At 37.4% G+C, this 24,679-nt stretch overlaps 1 protein-coding gene across 4 annotated transcripts in view; it reads right to left on the minus strand.

Moving 5' to 3' along the window:
- Positions 1–24,679, minus strand: part of ULK4 (unc-51 like kinase 4) — a 427,885-nt gene that overhangs the window by 336,905 nt on the left and 66,301 nt on the right. For all 4 annotated transcript variants that reach the window (XR_012060581.1, XR_012060582.1, XM_072941052.1 and 1 more), the window contains exons 19-21: positions 20,040–20,123; positions 6,112–6,273; positions 1,256–1,438 (exon numbers count right to left, since the gene is read on the minus strand). Coding sequence is in view for 2 of the 4 variants with exons in the window: in XM_072941052.1 (XP_072797153.1) it covers positions 1,256–1,438; positions 6,112–6,273; positions 20,040–20,123 (429 nt within the window). In the remaining 2 variants the exon portion in view is untranslated. The remainder of the gene's footprint in view (positions 1–1,255; positions 1,439–6,111; positions 6,274–20,039; positions 20,124–24,679) is intronic.

Genomic DNA, 24,679 nt, shown 5'->3' on the forward strand with positions numbered 1-24,679 from the left:
TAGACACACAGACTATTGGGAAAAAATACTTTCTCAAAAGCTAAAATCTTTTAGCACAATATAAGTTAGAACCACTTAGAGTAAAGGCAAGAAGTGGCTTGCTACTTATTTTGACTTTCAAGATCAAGTTTACTTTGTAAACCTGATGATTATTCATATTAATTATTGAAATTTTAACTTTTATCATAAAAACCAAACTTTAACGTGTCACATTTGATGCAGAAGAACCACAGCAAACACCATCCATTCCACACTTAGCAGCGTTACCTTCACCACATTCCACGAAACTCCAGTTTGGCAGGTATCTCCCCTCCAAAAAGGGTTAATTGGTCCAGTAAGTATAAAGAATACTGCATTATACATTCCCCTCAGGAAGATTCATAATACACGGGAGCACGTGAGAAACTGGGGGAGGTTGTACAACTGAAAATATCTCTCTGACTCATTGCTATCTAAACGTGGATCTATAACCGTGGTCCACTTTTTTCACATGCTAACATTTCACTGAACACTAATATCCAGGGCAAGGCTCCTCCAACCATCAAGTTCAAGCCAACCATCTAGAGACCTCATTAAAATGTCAATTCTGATTCAGCAGGTCTGGGGTGGGGCCCGAGGGTCTGCGTTTCTAACACACCCCTGGGTGATGCCAAGGTTTCTGGCGCAGGGATCACTCCTTAGCAGGCAGCTAGAGAAGGCACTTGGAGAAAAGCTACTACACAGACTTCTTTGGAGCTGTGCAGTTTTGTGATATGAACTGAATACTTACAAACTCTGCCATACATAAAATAAAGGAATATCAAAGGATTAGAAGGATGCTAAGTTAAAAACAAGAGAAAGGAAGCTCTGAAGGTGATGTGTATTGGTAGAATGGAAGACGAGGAAAGGAATAAAAAGTCAGTCAGAGCAAGCAGAGGCTACAAGGCAAAGGATATGGGAAAAGAGATGCAGCTGAGGACAAGGAGGCATGAGAAATATTAGCATACAGGAAGGACTCATTAATTTTCTAACTTTTCATTACGAAAATGGGGCAAGCGGGCAGAGCCATTTACTGGATTTCTATTTTAATCACTGAAAGACGCTTCATAACATCTTCAGATGCACAGCCTGTGGTACAGTGGTTTGGCAAAGTTCAAAAAGGCCCCTGGAGATGGAAAATAAATTCTGCAGAGATATACGGCTTGTTGAGCCACTGAAACAGCAGAAGAAAACAACAATTTTTTAAAGTGAGGAATAGGTGAAATCTAAGTCAAACCTTTTCCTGGATTAGTCGCTGAAGATGAATCCCACAGGACAACATAGCACTGAATAAGGTCAACATGTACTGCTGAACTTTGCAGATGGCAGAGGCCAGGGAGTTTATTACCGAGTTCAGTCCCACCTTCTCAATAACATTCTGGAAGGCCGTAGGGGAATGGCGAGTGATTCTGCACAAGGCCTGCAGGGACAAGAGAACAAAACTGTCAGATAACTCCAAGCACATGAACTGGTCCCCGGAAAGATAGCAAATACTTCTGTGCGATGGAATAGAAGGTACTTACCTTGCTCCTTTGTTACTTAATTTGGCACAAGAAAGTTGGAAAATTTCAACACACTGAAAATCAAAACAATAATCCAGCTGACAGTAAAAACTTAAGTTATTTTAAAACATTACAAACTCGTACAATAATTATCTCATACATTACGAGTTAACTAAAATGATAAAATAATTCCTAAGTCTACATAGAAAAACTTTTCCTTCAAGTAATTAAAAAACATGAATGAAGAGACTTCTTTGTGCAGAAACTAAGTTTGTAATATTGCAGTATATACTTGAAAGTTCCTAAGAGAATAGATCTTAAATGTTCACACCACAAAAAAGAAATGGTAGTTAAATAATGTGATAGAACCATTAGCTAACAATATTGTGGTATCATTTTGCAAACTATGTCAATATGTCGTGCACCTTAAGCTTACACCACATTTTATGCGAATTGTATCTCAATAAAGCTGAGAAAAAAATAATAATCACTGACTATTTCAGACATATACCAGAGATTTGTATTCATCTCAGAATGAAATTCCATGAAACAATTAAACTCTACTTCGGATACCTTTCAACTACTATTTCAGTCCCTCCTCTTTCTTCCAAGGGAGTTATAGATGGGTAAGTTACCCATCATGATTTACAAACTATGAAAGCAGGGCTTCTTCGAGTCTAAAATCCAAATTGTTGGTAGAAAAGAAGTAACTAATATATGAAAATAAGAATATGAAAAATGAATTCACTAACAACAAAGCTGGTTCTGATTAAAGAATTGTGAAAGTTTTAAAAACTCATTCTTAATAAATCTTAAGAAAATTGCTATTTATGATGCCCAAACAGACTTGTTTTGATTTGCATTTCTCTAATAATTACTGATACTAAGAATCTTTTCATGTGCCTGTTGGCCATCTGTGTGTGTTCTTGGGGAAAAAATCTACTCAGGTTTCTGCCCATTTTTTGACTGGGTTGTTTATTTTTTGATACTGAGCTGAGTGAGCTACTTATTTTGGTATTAGTCCTTGTCGATAACATAATTTGCAAATATTTCCTTCCATTCCATAGGTTGTCTTTTTGTTTTGTCTAAGGTTTCCTTTGCTATGCAAAAAGCTTTTGAGTTTCACTGGGTCCCATTTGTTTATTTTTGCTTTTATTACTTTTGCCTTAGGAGACAGATCCAAAAAAAATTGCTACAATTTACGTCAAAGAATGATCTGCCTATGTTTTCCTCCAGGAATATTATGGTTTCTGGTCTTATATTTTGGTCTTTACTCCATTTTGAGCTTATTTTTCTATGTGATGTTAAAGAACGTTCTAATCTCAGTTTTACATGGAGCTGTCCAGCTTTCCCAGTACTATTTATTGAAGAGACTGTCTTTTCCCCATTGTATATTCTTCCCTCCTGCATCATAGATTAACTAACCATTAGTGCATAGGTTTATTTCCAGGCTCTCTATTCTGTCGCATTGATCTGTGTGTCTTTTTTTTTTGCCAGTATCTTACTGCTTTGATTCCTATAGCTTTGTAGTACAGTCTGAAGCCTAGGAGGGTGATACCTCTATTTTGTTCTTTTTTCTCAAGATTGCTTTGGCAATTAGAGGTCATTTGTGGTTCCACACGAATTTTAGGATTCTTTGTTCTAGTTCTGTGAAAAATGTCATGGGTATTTTGATAGAGATTACATTAGACCTATAGATTGCTTTGGGTGGTATGGCCATTTTAACGATATTAATTCTTCCAATCCATGAACATGGGATATATTTCCATTTCTTTGTATCATCTTCAACTTCATCAATGTCTTATAGTTTTCAGAGTACAGGTCTTTCACCTCTGTGATTAAGTTCATGCCTGGGTATTCTTTTTGATGTAATTTTCAACAGGTTTTTGTTACACTTTCTCTTTCTGATAGTTCATCATTAGTCTATAGAAAGGCAATACATTTCTATATACTAATCTTGTATTCTGAAACTTTGCTGAAGTCATTTATTAGTTCTGATAGTTTGTGTATGTATGGGTACATATATTTTTTTTCTAGCCCTGCATATTATGAAGGCCTGAAAACAGTAACACCCCACAGCAATAAGCTCAACACCCAGATCTTGGTTTCTAAATACCAAAGACGCCCTGGAGAAACAAATGATTCCAGTGTGATCTGAGCATCCAAATATAAACACTGATAGTGGTTATTAGTAGTAGTACCACATTATAATTCATTCAATAGAAGAGGTATCCATAATAAGAAAGACATAAATACACACAGACACGTGGCAGAAGGGAAGGCTTCCTTATAATAGAATTCCAACCCATACCAAAGGCCTGTTTTTGTACAGCTCATGAGTACAATGTACAATGGTTTTTACATTTTTAAAGGACTACAGAAAACAAAAATACAAATAAAACAAAACAACAAAACAAAAAGAATATGCAAAGGAGACCCTATGTGGCCACCAGAGCCCAAGATACATATTATCTGGCCCTTTATAGATAATATTTACCAATCTCTAAAAGGAATGAAACATATAAATGATCATGATGTGGAAACTACCACAGAGGCAACTGGTACAGGTAGGAGTCTTCAATGGTGTTAAGGAGGTTTAATGGGAAATACCAGATAGACCCAGGTCGAGCCTCACTCTACAGAATACAAGCAAGCCCTGTGCCCTTTAACCTTGTAAATGACATCAAGTTCCCAGAAATACTGAGCAACTTGTTCAAGCTGAAGACTCTTCAAGAAATAGGAAAACAATATATAACACATGATACTGAGTCTGATCCTGGAGCAGAAAAGAAAAAAAGAGACATTTACCGGGGAAATTGGCAAAATCTCAATGAAAAGTTAATGATTTAGATGAATGCTAATAACAAAATATAAGAAGCCCAAGATGAAAGAGTGAAGCTTAATGTGTTAGATGCAGAAAGGATTAGAAGAAGGTTTGGAACTTTGGTGGCTACAACTGCAAAGAAATTTTGCCAAGAAAAGAAACCATGCTGAGCAAAAAAATGATACCATAAACCCAATTAAAGGAAGACAGGTTTTTGTTTTGTTTTGTTTTAAAGGACCAGGATTAAAATGGATGTCGTAAGATGTGATTCAAAGATGCCCTGGGAGAGTTAGGTAACTAGGTAACTCTTTCTGACAGTGTCTCCGTAATTACTAATGTTATAATTGGGGTTCGTTTTTTTGTTTTGTTTTGTTTTGTAATTTTGGAATCACGTGGCTCCTAAAGTAGTGGCATGTGTGATGGATGCTACATCTCCCGTACTTCAGGGTATTCAGTGAGCAGGACTGTTAGCCTTTGATCTTCAAAATTACGTAGCAGGTATGAGAACTGAAAATATCCATAAACATCCACGGGACTGAGCAACATGAAAAGTCACTAGAGATCTCAGCAAGGCCAGGTTCAGTGGCATTTTCAGGACAGAGACCAGACTGGGTTAAACAGGAAATGGAGCCAGAAAGGAGCCAGCTTATGGCAATAACTCTTGAAGAAGGAAGCAGGGCTGTGAAGGGGGGGTATGCAGCTTGAGAACTTTTGATACGTTTTATGTCTATATGTGTGCAGGGTTTTTTTTTTTTTTAATGGAGTAAAGAATACCAGAACACTGATTAGAAAGATCTAGTAGACAAGGAGAGGTTAAAGATTTAGCAAAGAGCGAAAATCATCGTGTGAGTGAGGTTCTCAAGAAGAGAACAGAAAGAAGAAATGTGGAGAAGTTCACATCTCTGACAGGAGAAGGGACAGTCGGGCAGTTGTAACAGGAGGGAAAGACCTAGGGCAGGGGAGGTGTGGACGGAGACAGATCCACAGGTACGGCAGGCACAGGCTGGGATAAGTCCTGCTGGATGTCTTCCTTAGTCTCCAGGAAGTATGGGGGGAAAGCCATTTACTGAGGATGCAGGAGGGACACGTGGGACTGGAGGGTTAAGGAAAGAGGATGAGGTATGAAAGCGGCACAGTGGGAAGCATGGGAGGAAGCAGACCAGAGAAAAATACAGCGAGGCTGCCTGACACTGCTGAGTCCGGATGAGACTGGTGATCAAGAACTAGGACTTCAATCATATAACGGGTTATACCTGTTCAGCAGACTATTAAATTGATACAACTACATTAAGACAACTTCATACAGAATTATCCTTTCCACCACGTCATTATAACCATGTGACTGAAGTGGCAGACAACCAACCAAAACACAAGAACTACAAAACCAGAGGCCTGAACATTCGAACCACACGATAAACTCATTTAACATAAAATCTGAAAAAAGGAGCTAGCAGGAGAAGTCAGCGAACACAGGAATATATCACATCAAACTCAGACCCTATCCACTGCCAGTTTTCAAAAACTATTTAGAGGTGACAGTGGATACATAATGTCACAGCTACACAAGATCCTATTGAAATTCTCTGAGGGATTTCCACCCCCCGTATTGAAAATTCTGCTTCAGGAAAAAATCAAGTTATTGTTCTCACCAGCTGTTACTCTGAGGTTTCCACCTATCCAGTAAAATGTACTCTATTTCTGGCACAGTTCTTCAAACTTGGTATTTAAACACATGCAAATATACCCCCAAATGATGCTCCAACTTACCGATATTGCTGTTATCCTAAGAGTATCAACGGTGGAATGTTTGAATAGGTACCATAAAACAGGCCCAATTTCTCCTGTAATAAAGCCCTGGGCCTGAGCAGAAAAGGTCGTGCAGACATTTTCAATAATCTTTGCTGCCATGTGATTCACAACACGTTCTTCCTAGATAGAGAGAGGGAGTAAAGAAAACGGAGAAAATTAAATAGGTATTATTTACTATGAGAAATATACACACGTCTTTCAAATAAATATTAAGAACACCCCTCCCCCCACAAAATACACACACATCGTTTCTTCATAACCACTGCAGATAAAGACCTGATACCAAGAGTGTATCATCTGCCCCTGGATGTGTTAGGTATTTAGAATGTGTGGTCATTTTTTCAGGCTAGTATGAAACTATTACAAATCACCATTTGGTTCCTCACTGCACCTAGCATAACATAGTTCTCTGCATATTTTAATAAAAATAAAACGGCTGAAATAATCTGTAAAAAAAACAGAATTACAAATTATAGCACAACATAAAAATTGGAAGATAATTTTAAAACCATAAGGAGTGTGCAGAACAGTCTTCAGAAATTACTCAGGGCTGGGAATAATTAGTATATCAGTCAGCTAAAGACCACTTAAATTACAGGGCATCAAGGAAAGTCCTAAGAAGTGTTCTAACAATGCTTAAAAGCCTCAAAAAGGATCAAACTGTTTCCAGATAACTTAAGTGAGTCCAAGAAAAAGCACAGAAGTACTTAAAAGAACATAAAAAACAACAATGCCTAACAATATAAAAATCACAGTACCTAATATCCAATGAAATCCAATTAAATCCACACACAAAGCAGGAAAATACGACTCATAAGAAAATTCAATCAACAGAAATGACACAGATGATAGAATTAGAAGAAAAATATATTTAAATGGCTATTATAAACACAGGCCATACACTCAAGGAAGAAGAAAGCATAGGCATAAAGAGAGAAACCAAAGATATAAAAATGACCCAAATCAAAAGGCTACAGATTACAATGTTTTATACAAAAAATACACTGACTTGGATTAGCAGATTAGACTCTGCAGACTCAGTCATTAGTAAACTTGAAGACATAGCGATTAGCAATAAAAACTATCCAAAACAAACACAAAAAGAAATAAGACTGGAAAATTTAAAAAAAAGGAACAAAGCATCAGAACATCAGTGAACTGCGGGCAACTTCAAACAACCTAACATATTGCACTCAGAATCACAATGGAGGGTGGGGGTAGAGAGTAGGAAAAATATTCGAAGAAATGTTTACTGAATTTCTTCAATTTTATGAATATTACTAATTCTCAATCTAAGAAATTCAATAAATCTCAAGTCAAAGAAAAAAAGACAAATCACACCAAGGCACATCATAATCAAATGGCTTAAAAACCACTAATGAAGAGAAACCTATAAAAGCAGCTAGCATAAAAAGACATTATGGAAATAAAAGGAAGAATAAACAAATGGAACCTAATGAAACTTAGAAGCTTCTCCACAGCAAAGGAAACCGTAAGTAAAACAAAAAGACAACCTACGGAATGGGAGAAAATTTTTGCAAATGAAACCAACAAAGGCTTGATCTCCAGAATATATAAGCAGCTCATACGACTTAATAAGAAAAAAAAACAAACAACCCAATCGAAAAATGGGCAAAAGACCTAAACAAGCAATTCTCCAAGGAAGAAACACAAAGGATCAATAGGCACATGAAAAAATGTTCAATATCACTAATTATCAGACAAATGCAAATCAAAACTACAATGAGGTATCACCTCACACCAGTCAGAACGGCCATCATTCAAAAGTCCACAAATGACAAATGACAAATGCTGGAGAGGCTGTGGACAAAAGGGAATCCTCCTACACTGCTGGTGGGAATGCAGTTTGGTACAGCCACTGTGGAAAACAGTATGGAGATTCCTCCAAAGACTAGGAATAGACTTAACAAATGACCCAGGAATCCCGCTCCTGGGCATATATCCAGAAGGAACCCTACTTCAAAATGACACCTGCATCCCAATGTTCATAGCAGCACTATTTACAATAGCCAAGACATGATGGACAAGCCTAACTGTCCATCAACAGATGACTGGATAAAGAAGATGTGGTATATTTATACAATGGACTACTATTCAGCCATAAAAACCAACAACATAATGCCATTTGCAGCAACATGGATGCTCCTGGAGAATGTCATTCTAAGTGAAGGAAGCCAGAAAGACAAAGAAAAATACCATATGAGATCGCTCATATGAGGAATCTAAAAACAGAACAAAACAAATACAAACAGAAACAGACATAGAATTCAAACTTGTGGTTGCCAAGGGGACAGGGGGTGGGAAGGGACAGACTGGGATTTCAAAATGTAGAATAGATGGACAGGATTATACTGCACAGCACAGGGAAATATATATAACATCTTATGATAGTTCACAGTGAAAGAAATGTGACAATGAATATATATATGTTCATGTATAATTGAAAAATTGTGCTCTACACTGGAATTTGACACAGCATTATAAAATGATTATAACTCAATAAAAAATGTTAAAAAAAAAAGACATTATGTAGAGAGGAACAATGATACAGGTAACAGGAGACTTCTCATGAGAAATAACGCAAATGAGAAGACAGTGGAGCAGTATCTTTAAAGTACTGAAAGAAAACGAAAAAAAAGATAATGTCTACCTACAAATCTATAACCAACTATTAATACCTCTCAAAAACAAAGTTAAAACTGGGGAAACTGGAGAAGGCTGGTAAAGGTACAAATTTTCTGCTGTAAGATGAATAAGGTCTGAGGATCTAACATAAAACACTGTAACTATAGTTGATAACACTGTATTGTATAATTGAAATTTGCTCAAAGAGTAGAATTTAAATGTTCTCACCTCCCTAAAAAAGTGGGGGTAAAGTATGTGAGGTGACTGATGTGTTCATTACCCCACTGAGGAAATCCTTTCATAATGTATGCACACATCAAATCATCACTTTGTACTTTAAATAGCTTACGATTTTATTTGCCAATTATACCTCAGTAAAGCTGAAAAACAAAAATATGCAGAAGTAAAGTATACAACAATAATAGGAAGGCTAATAGGGGACTACTAGACGTTTTCTGGTGTAAGGTTCTATAGTATATAGGGTTCTCTTATCATAAATATAAATTTGCTTATCATTACATATAGTAATTTCAAGTGTAAAGATCTTATATAATGTTCTTATATATTATGTATCAATCTGTATATCAATACTTGAAAGCTAACTGTGGTAAGTTAGAGATGTATACTGTTTTTAAAAATGTGTAACAAGCCAGTAAAGGAGATAAAATGGAATCATTAAAAAGTCAATCCAAAAGAAGGCAAGAGAGAAAACAAAACAACAAAACAGATGGACAAATAGAACACAAACTGCAAGACAGCAGATTTAAACACAACTATTTCACCAATTACACTAAACATAAAAGTCCAAACACACTAAATGGCAGAGATTCTCAAATTAGTTTGTTTTTTTTTAAGTAAGACTCATATATAGGCTATCTCCAAGAAATCCTTATAAATTCAGATAGGTTAAAAGTAATAGACAAAGATATACCATGCTAATCTGAAACCAAAAAAAAAAACCAGAGTGGCTATATTACTTCATAAAAGTAGATTTCAGAACAAAGAGTATCTCCAGGCATAATGGTGATTTCACAATGAGGAAAGAGTCATCCAACAAGAAGATATAACAATCCCAAATGTTTATGCCCCTAATGACAAAATTTCAAAATACCTGAAGCAAAAAATGACAAAATTGAGAGAATAGACAAATCCACAATTTTAGTTGGGGAATTCAATACCTTTTCTCAATAACTGACAGAACAAGTAGTCAGAAAGTATATAGAAAGGTAATGTGATCAATCCATTTTGACATTTATAGAACATTCTACTCAACAGAAGTATTATATATACATTCTTTTCAAGATTGTGTGAAAAGTTACCACATCAGATCATATTCTGAACCATAAAACGTACCTCAGTAAACTACATACTCACAAATTAATTTGAGAGGAGTCACAGACTTAAATTAAAATTTAGAACCAAAAAGCTTCTAGAAGAGATCGTAAAGAATATTTTGGCTATTTTGAAGTAATCAAAGCTTCCCTAGGGGAAAAAGGGCACCAAACATAGAAGAAAAAAAAGTTAGACAATCACAAGTGTAACTTATTGCTCATCATGACACCATTATGAGTATTAACTAGATTCAAATCATGATTTTACATTCTGCTTGCTAGCTATATATTCTTGGGTATCTTCATCTCTGTGTCTCAGCTTCATCATCTATGAAATAGAGATAAAACACTAGGCAGCTTGGAAATTAAATAACATACATGAACACTTAACTTAGGTCATAAAAATCACTAAATTCTCAATGTATTAGTTTTTCTTCCTATTATTAATATTATACAGTATGAACTGTAAGGTTCCTAGAAAAGAAGTGTTAAAGATACTTGAACATCTTCAAACTTTGACATATTTCATTTCTCAGAATGAGTACTGGAGAGAAAGCTTCCTCCCCAGTCCTGATGTTTCCTTCCACGTGGCTAACATAAATTAATGCCACACTTTTCACCTCTGCTCTTTTATTCATTCTACACAAGGCAAAATAAAAGGCCTCACCTAGCTGGCAAATTTGAAAAGAATAAACTGGACGAGTCTAGGTGCTCAGCTCAATTCCCACCAATCCTTTTCCCTTCACCTCAGGCCCAGCCACACAGTCACCTTCTCATTTCCTCAATCATAAGTGTTACCCAGACGGGGACTCCACTTGGAAAGCGCTGCTATAACTGTCGCTAAGATTCCCTCCTATGGGAATTCAATATAAGAAAGCCCGTTTGCCCACAAATGTAAGCTATGTCCCCCACCTTAGCTCTCAGTACACACACATGATACTTTTATCCCATATGCCTTGTTCTGTGTCTCATTTCTTACAAGGTTCTGAAACCTTTCCCCTGAATGTGGGAGGCAGGGAGATGCTATATATGAAGGCCTCTCAAATACCTAAACATGTGCTTTACATCACAATTGTCAATCAATTCCTAGGGGACTTTTTCCCAGTACTAGAAAACCACAACTATTTTAGCACCTAGGCTGGAAAGGGCCATGTGTCATCCCAGTGCTCTATAAACTCAGTGACGCTGTCAGGCCAATTCAACTTGCTACTCCCTGAAATGAGCAATCCCAGTTTCTCTGGGATGCCTGTGGGACAACATACAAGCAGTAAGACTGGGGCTCTTTTCTGCCTAATTAACTCTTTGGAAGTGGTAACTGGACTGAACTACTATCTGCCTTTTGAATCAAAAACTATTTCATCATATCATGAGGATAAAAGCTATGATGATTGTTTTTAATGGCTAGGCTTATTAATGAAGAGCTATATACCACATTGTATGATGTTAAGTACATCTAACATATTACAGGTAGTCTTAACAAAAAAGCAAGTTTTGCTCCAATATAATTTTAATCCTTGTGCCCATTTTTCCAGTAAAGAGTACCAAAATTAACATCTAAAGTATTGACAATTACTTTCACATTTGCTGCTTTAGTCAAACTATAATCTTTCTTTTAAAGGTCCATGGAATTTATTTTGCTTAGGGTTTTTTCATCTGTTTTAATAACTCATTGAATCAAAAAATTACACTTTCCATTTCTTATAGTACAGTGGGCTAGATATCTGGACAACTGTCTCTCTCTAAAAGCAACTAAAAATGCTAGATATAAAATAAGAAAATAAACAAACCATCTTAAAAGCATTCATGAAGTAGCACTAAATTCTCAGGCCAGGGACCATGTAGGCAAGACCTCCAAGAGATGCCCAAAACACTTCAGCCTGACGTCTGCCCAAGAACATTTGTGCAAGAAGGTGAATAAGAGAAGTGAGAGGCAAGGCAGAGAGCCCACACAGTAGAAGTCAGATGAAGACTCCTCTCCCCAGCTCCTACTAAAGCTAGAGCTCCCAGCAGCTACAAGGAAGTGTAACAGATGTGAGGAAGAAATAAGTCCCCCATCTCCCTGACTCCCCACCTATCTGAGCTGGGGGCTGAGGGTGTTTATGGTTGGGGGAGGCTGCAGAAGGGGAAGCCCATGAGAAGCTAAAAGCACAAATAGGCCCTTGATCACTTGATTTGCAGAGTGTCTCCTTCAAAGGAGCCACAGTTGCACTGACAGCTGAATTCCTAACAGCAACAACTGCAGCCAGAAGACAGTGAAACAATTTTTAAAAGTTCTGTCAACTATAGCTGTATTCACAGAAAATATATTTCAAAAACAAGAGCAATAGCATAACCACTAAAAGAATAAAATTATAAAAAATAATTTAAATCAAAAAGATGACATGAAATAAAACAGATGGAACAAATAGCACAAAATAAAACAACAGCTATAAATCCAACTATACCAACAATTACAATAAATTTAAGTGGACTAAATACCATATTAAGAGAAAACAACTGTAAAACATAATTCATTTTAATATAACAATGTGAAGAGAAACAAAAATACAATTATTCAATTAGGCTGAAAATAAGAGAATGGAAAAAGATACACTAATCATCTAATCCAGAGAAAGATGGTTTAACTATATTAATATCAGACAAAACAGACTTCAGATAAAAAGCACTACTCTGTGTTAAGGTCACAATGTAATGATAAAAATTTCAATAAACCAAAGGAAATACAATCTAAGTTTTCTATATATCTAATAAGTAATTACTCAAAATACATAAAAGCAAAATGTGACTAAATTGTCATCTTACCAAAGATGGCAATTCAAACATGTATCTCAGTAGCTGATAAAACAGACAAAAAACCATCAGCATAGATATAAGAGACTAAAATCTCCATCTATCAGATTTAACAAGCTTGACCTAATGAGAGAAAATGGGCACATCACCCGACAATGGCAGAATTCACCTTTTTCCCCTAAATATGTATATGAACTGAGTCATGAGAGAAGTCTCAACAAATTCCAAAGATTTAAAATCATACATACCCCATTCCTTCTAATCATAATTCCATTAAGTCAAAAATAATAAAAAGGATAAATAGAAAAACATAAGGAAAGCTATTAAATGACAAAGAAACAGAAGAGCTATAGAATTTGCTAAGACTACAAAACATGCAATGGGATAAATGCAGTTAAGGGAATATGAAAATTTACACAGAACCACTATAAATGACAGAACCCTGTGGAGCCTCCCGCCTTAAGGTTACCTGCCACAGGAGAAGAGGAGATACAAACCTCACCCTCACGTTGAAAATGCCATACTTTGTGCCTCTTACCCCATCAACTCTGGAAGCTGTCTACTCCCTTACTCAGTCCTAAATTATGATCACTTCCTCATGCCATCCTCAAGGGTTCGCTTCAAGATACATTAGGTAAATCCATGCTGCGTAATCCCTTTTGCCTCCTACTAATAATAGCATTTCAATTACGAAGTGATACTAAAAAGAAAAACATAAAAAACCTGCATCATTCCTAGTCTATGTACATGTTGCCCATTTTCACCGCGTAAAGGAGCACTGTGAATAGCCACAAAGAACCCGATGTTGGTGGCACACACATCCTTTATTAGGAAGATTAAACTCAGACTGCGACAGTAACAAAAAATACAGCTGTGCATTTTCACTTCTATCAAAAATCAAGATTTTTAACTCACCTCTCCTAATTTTAGGTAACTAGCACCTTAAACATTTCAAAGATAATACAGATAATCTCCAGTACATTTTAATTCAAGCCCAGCCTTTTCTAATTAAATACAAATGGAATTTACCACCAGTTTTATTTTTTAAAAAAACACTAATTAAAAACTGAAAATTAAATTTCCTCTGACAAGAATTTTGTTACATCAAAAGTATCTAATAAGCTATTGTTCAGAAACGAATAATAAAGCCAACAACTTATTTTTTGAACCTCACATTTTTAACTACAACATATGCCAGGTGTCAGTTCAGCACCCATAATTATATACAGACTATTATGCAAGCTACAAAAAAAAGATGTGGTTGATTAGATACCAATGCATAAATTAATCTTCTCCTCTAAACATTCAGAAACATTCTAGGTGCTATTTTCAGCTTCTTGTGTGCTGCTACCTACCCAGGTGAAAATACCCACCTTCAAGAAAAGCCAGCTTTCTCAGCCTCCCTATTCCATGCACATATGGGTCATATGTCAAGTTCAATGCCGCATATTCCTGAGATCAATACAGCAATGATTCCAAGAAGAGAATTGCTCTTTGCCATAATACACCAACATGAAGGTCAAAGCAATGGAATGGAAAGTTGTCAGAGGGCCCCAGTCAGAGGTACGTGGAAGACCATCTGGCACAGGTACTTGTCTTTATATAAACATCAGGTGGGGCCCCAGGGTGTGGTCAACGTTGAACCACTAAAGAGTGGCACACTTGGGACTGAAATCCACATTGTGACTCCCGAGGTCTCTGAAATGCCAGCCCTGACTAAAACTATGACTTCATGCAATCATGGAAACCTTTTGTTCTATACTGCCACACTCTGTCTAAAACAGTTAACACCAGATCCCCCTCTTTTTTTTTTTAAATTGCGTGTTCCACTGTAAGCCTCTCATTCTAAATATTTCCCCCTTTTCCACCTCAGCGCTTACATTGATCTTGTAACAAGATCAAAAGCATCTCACTCACATCTCTATTACCGTTGTTAAAGTTCTAGAAATTGTGATCATAAGGCAGGTTGACCTGTTTGGAAAACAACGTCATCATCTCATAGTTAACCTTAGAAAAGAGAAAACCTACTGAAAACTATTTAAACAAACCCATTACAGTCCCAGTGTACGACTATCTTCCTCTCCCTAATGCATCCCACAACACACCACAAGATAAGGTAGGTCTGCGGGCAGATCACTTTGAAAACGTCATACAATATGCCTCCAAGTAGATTTATCATTAAAAGCTCTGAAAAGTAATCAACACAAACAAATGAAACTATTCAACCTCCTTTAACCCAGTGTGTCCCAGTGCATTTGACTAGAAAATGCTTATCATAGAACACATATGAATATTCCACGGCAAAGCTGGTTTTTCTATGCATAATGAACAAGAACAAAATTTATAACCTAAAACCAAAAGCACCTTCTAGAAGACTGCATGTCAATTAAAAAAAAAAAGTGAAGTTTCCCTACTGCTTTCTTCTCAATGCACAGATTAGAGGTAGAAGGGGCAAAACCCAGAATCAACAGCCTCGTTCAACAAGGCACTAAATTTTAAAGGTGGAAAAAAAAAATAAGTCAGTAAATTAAGCAACAAACATCTCAATATACTTAAAATCAGGAATAACACAACAATGTAAATGTACTTAATGCCACCAAGCTGCTTACTTAATGGTTAAAAAAGTAAATTTTATATTGTGTATATTTTACCACATTAAAAAAAAAAAGAGAAATAGAACAGACCACATTCTTCACTATACGGTAACGCAACTTTGTTATTTTAACAAAAGAAAAAAGAAGTAATAAAATCTCAACCACCTGAAAAAGTTTAAACCGTCTCATAAACAACCCTGGACTAAGAAAAAATTTTAAACTAGGGATTATCTATAAAATAACAATAATGAAACACTACACATGAAAATAATGGGATATAGCTAACACTAGGTTGAGAGGAAAGTTAATAGCCTTAAATATCTTAGTAACTACACAAGAAAAAAAAAAGTATATATAGTTACAAAACAACCATAAGTGGCATACTAAACCAGGAATTTAAAAAAATTTCTCTTTCCAAATAAATGAAAAGAAGGCAATGTTAAGTCATCCTAGCCTCTCCTGTATCCAGACAGTACATAGCGTATGTTTCATAAATGTTACCTGTAAAGAATGGGGACTGCATGTAAGAGTTAACTTAAGCAGTGAACTAAATACAGTAGCTAAACATTGTCAAGAATTCAAAGGAATTTCAATCATTTTATTCCAGGTTTGTTTTTTTTTTAAACCAAATGCGTCCATCTCTTAGTCTTCTCGTTGGATATGCCTTCCTTTTTCTCTAATAGCAACCAATTCTCTTCCTATTTATTCATAGATATATGTACTCTCCATCAACATCCCAAGAGGTGAACTTGAAAGGTTGACTCTAAAAATTATATGCAGGTAAAAACGAACAAAAAAGCTAAGAAACTCATGAAAATAAGATTACACTGGTAGGGAAAAACTTCCCTGGATATTTTTTAAATTATTAAAAATAAAGACTATTAATTTAGACAGCACAGATAATAGGTAATAGGCCAAGAGAACTAAACAGAGCCCAGGAAGAGACATGCACATCAACATGACAGAGGTAACACTGCAGAGCAGTGGGGAGAAGATGCACTTTTCCTTAAGTGATTAAGGATAACTCATCACATTTATTTCAAAAATAGAACTGGACCCACATATACTACCACACACACAGAACAATCACAAACAGTTTAAAGTTCTAAATGGAAAAGGGAAAAATAGGAAAACTTTTAGAAGCACATGTAATAGACCATCTTGATGTCGGAGTAAGACGCATTTATTAAAATACAAAACACCAATCATAAAGGGATAGATTAATAAATTTCTATTAAAATTAAGACCTTCTGCTTACCAAGAGACACTGTTTAAAAAAAAAAAGGAAAAGCCAAACCACAAATTAGAAGGTATCTGGGAGGCACATAAATAACAAAAGATTAATATCCAGAATACATTAAAAAAAATTCCTAAGGGTGGAATGCCATGACATCTGCAATTTTTCAAACAGTTTAGAAAATAAACGAATGAACAAATAATAAATACACATATATGGATTATATACACATATATTACAACAAAGCAAAGAGGGCAAAATGTCAACTGTTGAATCTAGGTGACGAAAATAAAGGTGATTATTACAGTTTTCTTTCCTTTTCTAATACTTGGAACATTTTATAACAATATGGTTGGCAATGGTGGGTCGTGGGTAGTGCAGAATTCCTACAAAGCAATAGAAAAAACTGGTTGAAGACTTGATGGTCATTTTCAAAACAGGAAACTCCAAAAAATAAGATAAATAGAAAGAGATGGCCATTCTTATTAGAAATCAGGAAAATGCTCAGCCATAAAAACCAACAATATAAAACCATTTGCAGCAACATGGATGCTCCTAGAGAATGTCATTCGAAGTGAAGTAAGCCAGAAAGAGAAAGAAAAATACCATATGAGATCATTCATATGTGGAATCTAAAAACAAAAAAAAAGGACATAAATACAAAACAGAAACAGACTCATAGACACAGACTACAAACTTGTGGTTGCCAGGGGGTGGGAAGGGACAGACTGGGATTTCAAAGTGTAGAATAGATAAACAAGATTATACTGTATAGCACAGGGAAATATATACAAGATCTTGTGGTAGCTCATAGCGAAAAAAAAAAATGTGACAATGAATATATGTATGTTCATGTGTAACTGAAAAATTGTGCTCTACACTGGAATTTGACACAACATTGTAAAATGACTATAACTCAATAAAAAAAAGTTAAAGAAAAAGAAAAAGAAATCAAGAAAATGTATATTTATACTACAATGAGAAACCATTTAACGCCCATGAGACTGACAAAAATTTAGAGCCTGATTATGGCACATGTTCAAGAAGATGTGGATTTATGGGTACTCCGCTACCCTGCTGGTGGGAGTATAAACTGAAACACACCTGTGTGTGTTCACGTATTGAGACATATACAAACAACATACTACTCAGTGGTACAAACGAGCTACCATTTACCTAGTCAGCATGTATCAACCTGAACCTAACTAAGCAAAAGAATTAAGTCTCAAAAGAATTTATACAGTCCATTTATACAGAATTCAACATTTAGAATCACTTAGTGTAGTATTTAGCAATATCTTCACAAAAAGGGAAACATTATAAAGAAAAACATGGGAAACTTAATCACTTAAGTCAGAACAGTGGTTACTTCCTACAGGAAAGGACAAGCTGCAATCTAAGAGGGAAAGGGAAGAATTCTCTAAGCTACCACCCACCCCCCTTTTTTTTTAAGCAAGTAAATGTGTCAGAGTACAAGCTTTTAACCATAGTCATGTATTTCATATCCTCTTCTATATATGAGGTATATTTCACAAGAACTTACATTCAGAAATATCAGTAGGGGTTGGGAAAAGTTTTCTACATGGGAAAAAAATTTTTTTAATCATTGATGGTAAGTAGCTCAAAAATTCTTCTACCTTCAACTATGTCCTGAATACATTAGAGAAATAGGCTGAAGAACTGCTACAATCAAATTATTTTTTAAGTATAGAAATCTTTTTTAGGGAGAATAATCACCCCTGAATTTATCTGCTTTATACGGACAATGTTAGTATACATCCTGTCAAAGTATGTAAATAACTATGTTTCAAATATTTACTATAAAATTTTCATAAGTTAGAAGAGTTCTGGACTTTCCCCTCTCTTAATGAAAAATACACAAGACTTGTAACATATTAACAAGACAATAAAAGGCAAGTGTGTACACCTGTTACTATTAACCACCTCATTAGCTGTATCATTATTTTACAATTATTAACAATAATAATTTATTAACAATACACATGGATATCAAACATTCTTCATATCATGCACTCAATGAAAAACACAGGAGGGGATGGGGAGGAGGTATTTAACAAAAGATACAGTCTCGTGGATTAGAATTAATCATCTTTTACTAGGCATTCCTCCAAGTTCTAAAAATCAAAGATACAAAGTTTTACATTTTCCTTTTACATTGTTAAATAAATTCGCAGAAGACTCCTTTCTCCTTAGAGTGCCTGTATTTTGTTTTTTTTGCATCTAGGTACTTAACATATTCCACTTTATGTTTTTATCTTATCTTCCACAATAGTGAGATCCGTGCATGAACAGAAATTTCACCTTCTTCGCCTGCAAGCCCCCAGCTATGCCTAGCTTGAGGCCTTGAATGATAAAGCCAAGCATGTCTTTTGACTACAGATAAAAATAACTTAATTCTCACACTGTTGATAAAGTACACTTCCCTGCTTCACTCGTATCCCACAATGACAACTGACTATACATTCAGCCCCACAGGCTGGGAAGCGTTCAAACTTCCTGGATCACTTGGGGAAAACCGTGCAGAGATTTTCTATGCTTGGAACACTATCCCATCACCATATACCGCAGGAAGTAAAGAACTCAAAAGGAAGATGTTTATTTTGACATATTTTTTTTTCATTCCTTAAGGAGTATTGTTAGCCTATGGCTTTGCCGTGGGTGAAACAATGTCAAGGTTTCAAGCAAAGAGAAAATGCCAACCTTTTAGGTCAAGTTAATAAATCCTCTATGTAGTTGCACACAGGAGCTACAGACACGGGCTGGCTGGTTGGCCAGCTGGCTGGTTTTCAACCATTAACAATAGCTCAAGAAGGGATGTGAATAAATTGAAAACTCATATCACATAATAAATACTACTTAATATTAAAATCAATGGATACTATTGGCAGCTTCCCCGATTTGGAACCACAAAATGGCAACCTCACAGAAAATTCTCTGCATACACCCTGCATATTAAACTAGTCTATCGATAACGTTAAAAGAGGGGGGAGAATTAAATATATGTCATTAGGAGCTACTTTTGTTGGTTATATTTGCTATCACCATTTAGAAGGCAAGACACTCACATAGTGAATGAGAGAGTGCGTTCATTTTCACACTTGCTCCACTGCTGGTCACCTGCTCACAGTGGCTTGTCGGGATTATTTAAATTCAGGAGCACTGCTTGGTTGACAGGCTCCTGCACCGCTGCAGGCTACAATCCCCACACAGCGCCTGAAGGGTGATTACAATTGCCAGCGTCTACAGAGGACAACAAAGGAGCCTTACCCCTTCCCGAAGGCACCTCATTAGCACCGTGTATGCAGCCAAGGGAACAGCCCAGCATTCTCGGGGGTTCTTTTTTTTCTCTTCCTAAAACGAAGTGGAAGGAAAGGCAGTGAAGCTAACAGCACAAAAGATATTAACCCGTTCAAGACAAAGGCAGTTTCAAATACACAGGCGACCTAAAACTTGTTAATATTCTATTTAAAGTACTACTTACTTCCTGACAATGATGACCTGATTAAGGGTCTTCGCTGCACTGCACATACAAGGTATTTCTTCTATTTCTCATTATGTTGATAAGATCCCCTCATCAGAAGATAGAAAGAACTAAGGAATGACAATATGATCCGGTAGATAGAGAAACCACTCTATTGATAATTGTAGGTGATGATACAGATACTCCCCCCTAAAAGGTGTGACATTATCTGGAATGATTTGAAAGCATAGAATACACAGCTTTAGGTAGTATCTCAGGCTAATCCACAGAACAAGTCAAAGTTTGCTACCGAGCAAGACGGTGATCTCAATAAAAATAAGCCAATATGATTAGCAGGTGCACGGAGTTTAATGACATGAGGAAAAACGCTTTTACAGAAGAACCAACATAGCGATAACCACAACAACACTCCTTGTAACCCATCAAATAAAGTCACAGAATAAATCAGGGGCCACGGGGGGTGGGGGGGAACAATCTCATTAAAGCAAAAGAAATCAGGCTCTGCTTAGAGAGAATATTTCTCTAAGATTGTCCAAATGTCAGAACTGGCACCTTACAGATTCAAGTCTTCTCTACCCATACTAAGAATCGTGACCCGTTAAAAGTATCCCCTTCATCACAGAAAGCCACATGTGCTCACACTCTTAGTTTCAGCCGGAGTGGCCCCAGCTCAAAAATCACTAATTCAGCCCCCAGTTTAACTTCCAAACACAACTTGCTTCCCTTCCAGCTCATTTATTCAAAACTCCCACCACAACCTTTCCTTAACATCACTGGACTCTGCATCCCGTCTCCCCCACCCCTACTCCTTTTCTTTCCCCCAGTCTACTCCCTGTCCTCCCTGGCAGCCACTGAGATTCCCTGGTCCACCACTTCATCACTCCTGCCAAAGGCCTGAGCGACCTCTCCCTTAGGAGCTCCCTTGTCCCATGTCTGTGGAAACTCAATCTTGAAAGGGTCTGGTAGCTTGTCTTCTCCAGGCAGGCTGGGGCTCAGGCAGCTGGGCTCTTAGAGGGATGACACCAACACCACGGATGACTTAGGATCAGCAAGCTGAGGGACTTTCCACATCACTCTCCAGGCCTCCTGTTTCTCTCTAACCAATTTCCTCTCCTAACAGACTACAGTATTTCAACTCCGTGACCCTCCCATCACTCCACCTACCTTCCTCCTTCACAGAGACAGCAGGGGGATCATGAGGAAGCAACTGCTAACTGAGCTACACGTGAAGCCATCTGCTGCTTCTACCCTGTGGCTGTAAAAAGACCGGCTCCTCCACCACTTCCACATGGGCTCACGACACCATTCCCACTCTGCTTTCTTCTGGGTCACTGCACGATGGACTCTCTCTCACTGCTCCCAGACCCTCAAGGTCCTGTCTCCGTGGGATCCTTTCCGTCGTATCCCACTTTCCAAATGGCCCCACACCCTCTGCTCTTTTCCATAACCATTCTCCCTTTACACAGACTTCCCCAGTGTCCTCACCTTCCCCTAAATCCTCAAAGCACCTCAGTCTGACTTCTGCCTCCCTCATCCCACGTAAAATAATAAACAAATATACAAAATAGCTCTTCTTGTTACCAGGGACTTTCGTGTCACTCAGTAAAGTAGATCTTTGTGTTCCTTTCTTTTGGACCTTAAGCTACACATTCAGCCCTGTGACTTTTCCTGAAATACCCAGGTCTCTGATTTTGCTCCTGCTTCCCTTACTCCCAGTCAGGGTCCCAGAACTCTCTCGTACCATTCTCCAGACTGAAACCAGAGTGATCTTTGGGGCACTCACATCAGGTGACATCCTTACCCTTCTTAAAACTCTTTAATGACTTCCCCCAGCTGTTAGGATCAAGACCCAAGCATCCCTCCGTGGTCCTGTCCCTCCAGTCTCTGCAGCCCTGCCTCCGGCTCACCTTCCTCCTAGCCCACTGGACTCACTGCAGTTGTTGAGTGGGGGCAAAAAGCACCTACTATGTGCCAGGAAGTCTTCTCAACAACAGCCACGTAGCTGAGAGCGACAGGTCAATGTTCTGCCTTAATAGTGTTTAGTGGGACAAAGTTTTTTTTTTAATTCAACAAAATAAACAAGATGGTGATAAGTGCATAAAGGAAGCACAGCAGGGTTGGGGGCTAGAGGAAGGCTGCAGACAAGGTGGCTCCATCTCACACTGCTCATGGCCAGGAGAAGGCTCTCTGGAGGGACCCACACAAGCAGAGAGAAACTGCGGACAACCTAAGCAGCTGGAAGGAGTAAGCCACTGAGAGGGCAGTGAGGTGGATGGAGGTCACACGGGTACTGAGGAGGCAGCTCTCAAGGGCCCAGAAGGCAACTAGAGGGATGTGGCTGTGACCACAAGGAAGACAGCAGCAGGTGAGGGCTCTGAGGAGTGATGCTGGAGTGTCTCACGTGTTTTAACAGGCTCACTCTGGCTGATGTCTGGGGAAAAGCTTAAAGGGACACAAGAGTGAATCAAGGAGACCATCTGGGAGTTCTTACAACAGGCCAGGTGAGAGATAATTATGGGCTGGACAAAAAATAATACCTAGGCTCACGGTGGTACATATCCTTGACAAAAGGAAAAAAAAAACTATAAATGTGTTGCTTCATAATATCCTCTGTAGACTCACAGTCTGGTCTTCTGTTCTTAAACTTATAAACTTGGAGTGTTACCAGAAGATCAGAAGGACAGGGCTTTGGTCTCTTCATTACACATGGTACATATATATATAGGTGTATACATTTATCAGTCACTTCAGGCCAGTCCCACTGGGTCAGCACTGACCTGACATTTTACCATTTACCTATATTCCAAATGACAATGCCACAGACACCCTCATCTCATGAAACATTAGGGATTTTAGTGGATCCAGGGACATAACTTCTGGTTTGCTATCGTAAGATATGGTCAAATGTCATGGCCACAGAATTATCCCTTATTAAACTAGCCTAGCTTCTACCCAATCAAAATAAATACCAAGAGAAATGATTCTTTAGATCTATTTTTAAAAACAAATAGAAATCTGATTCTGTGTTATTCCATTTATACAAGATTCTAGAAAATGGCCAACTGGTTTCTACAACAGAAGGCATCATCGGTGGCTGCCTTGGGGCAGAGAGAGGTGCAGGAGGGAGGAATTACAAAGGGCGCTGAGCAGACTCTTGGAGGTGATATTTTCATTACCCTGATTGTGTTGATGGTTTCACAGGTGTGTGTGTGTGTGTGTGTGTGTGTGTGTGTGTGTGTGTGCGCGCGCGCGCTGGGGAAAAAGGTAAAAAAAAAATAGGGGACACACGCACAAACAGAAATGGACTAGATGCCCCTCCCTGATAAGATGTCAGACTAGGTACCTGACCACTCTTCTAGTAAAAACAACTAGTTTTATTCTACCATCCTTAAAATGCCTCAGATATCTGAAAAGAAAACAAAGAACAATCAAGCCAAAAGTTAGCTGCCAGCAGGAAGGAATAAACTGAGCACTGAAGCCTGCTTTGATTCTGAGGGCCTGCAGAACTTGGTAAACGTGAGCTTTGCGAGCAAGGCCTTCGGGGCCCACAGCCAAGCCTGTGTCGATGCTCCAGCCCCACCCCGCAAAGAACTGCAAGGAAAACCACCTCTCACAAAACTGAGCACACGAGAGAATGCTCCAGTGCAACAGGGAAGGAGGGAGCTCCAAGTACTAATTAAGAAAGACATCGTATTAATTATTAATAAATAGCTCCACTGTCTGTCTCTCCATACGCTATTCTTAATGCTGTGTAACTATTAAGTGAAAACAGTTGTTCTACTTGTTAAAAACGAGACAAAAAAGAATCTACATTTCTACTTGCTCATGTGTGCAAAAGCAACTCTGTAAATGTAAGTCAGCAAGTAGTTGTAATGGTTATTTATTCAGGAAACCACACAGATGGGGGACAAAAATGTGAAAGAGACTCTTCCCTGCGTACCTTTCTACACTTCCACGTTATCTAGGTTCAGTGTGTCACCTCTTCAAAGTGTAAAAACTATCTGAGAATAAATTCAACCAAGGCTAAATGTACAAAAGCTCTGAGTGAAATAACTTTAATAAAAATATTTTTAACATAAATGTATGGAAACACCATTTGTTATGTATTAAAGGACAAAATACCATTAACGTTCTAATAATGTCCCAATAGATATACAGATTCAGTACAATCCAGACAGGCAATGGGAGACTCAAAGTCATAAAGATACCAGTAGTTCCCAAATTGAGCTGCATCATCAATGCAGGGGTTTTCTTGGTGGTAGTATTTTGCTTTGTTTTTGTTTTTTGGTTTTTGTTTTTGTTTTTTCAGTGTGATACTTTTATAAAGCTTAAAAAAAAAAGGAAAAGGAAACAATATACTAATTATGTTAAAACATGGTGAAACTTTTTATAAGCAACGGAATGATAAACACAAAATTTAAGTGGC

This window comes from Vicugna pacos, chromosome 17 (assembly GCF_048564905.1).
Source record: "Vicugna pacos chromosome 17, VicPac4, whole genome shotgun sequence".
Lineage (NCBI taxonomy): Eukaryota > Metazoa > Chordata > Mammalia > Artiodactyla > Camelidae > Vicugna > Vicugna pacos.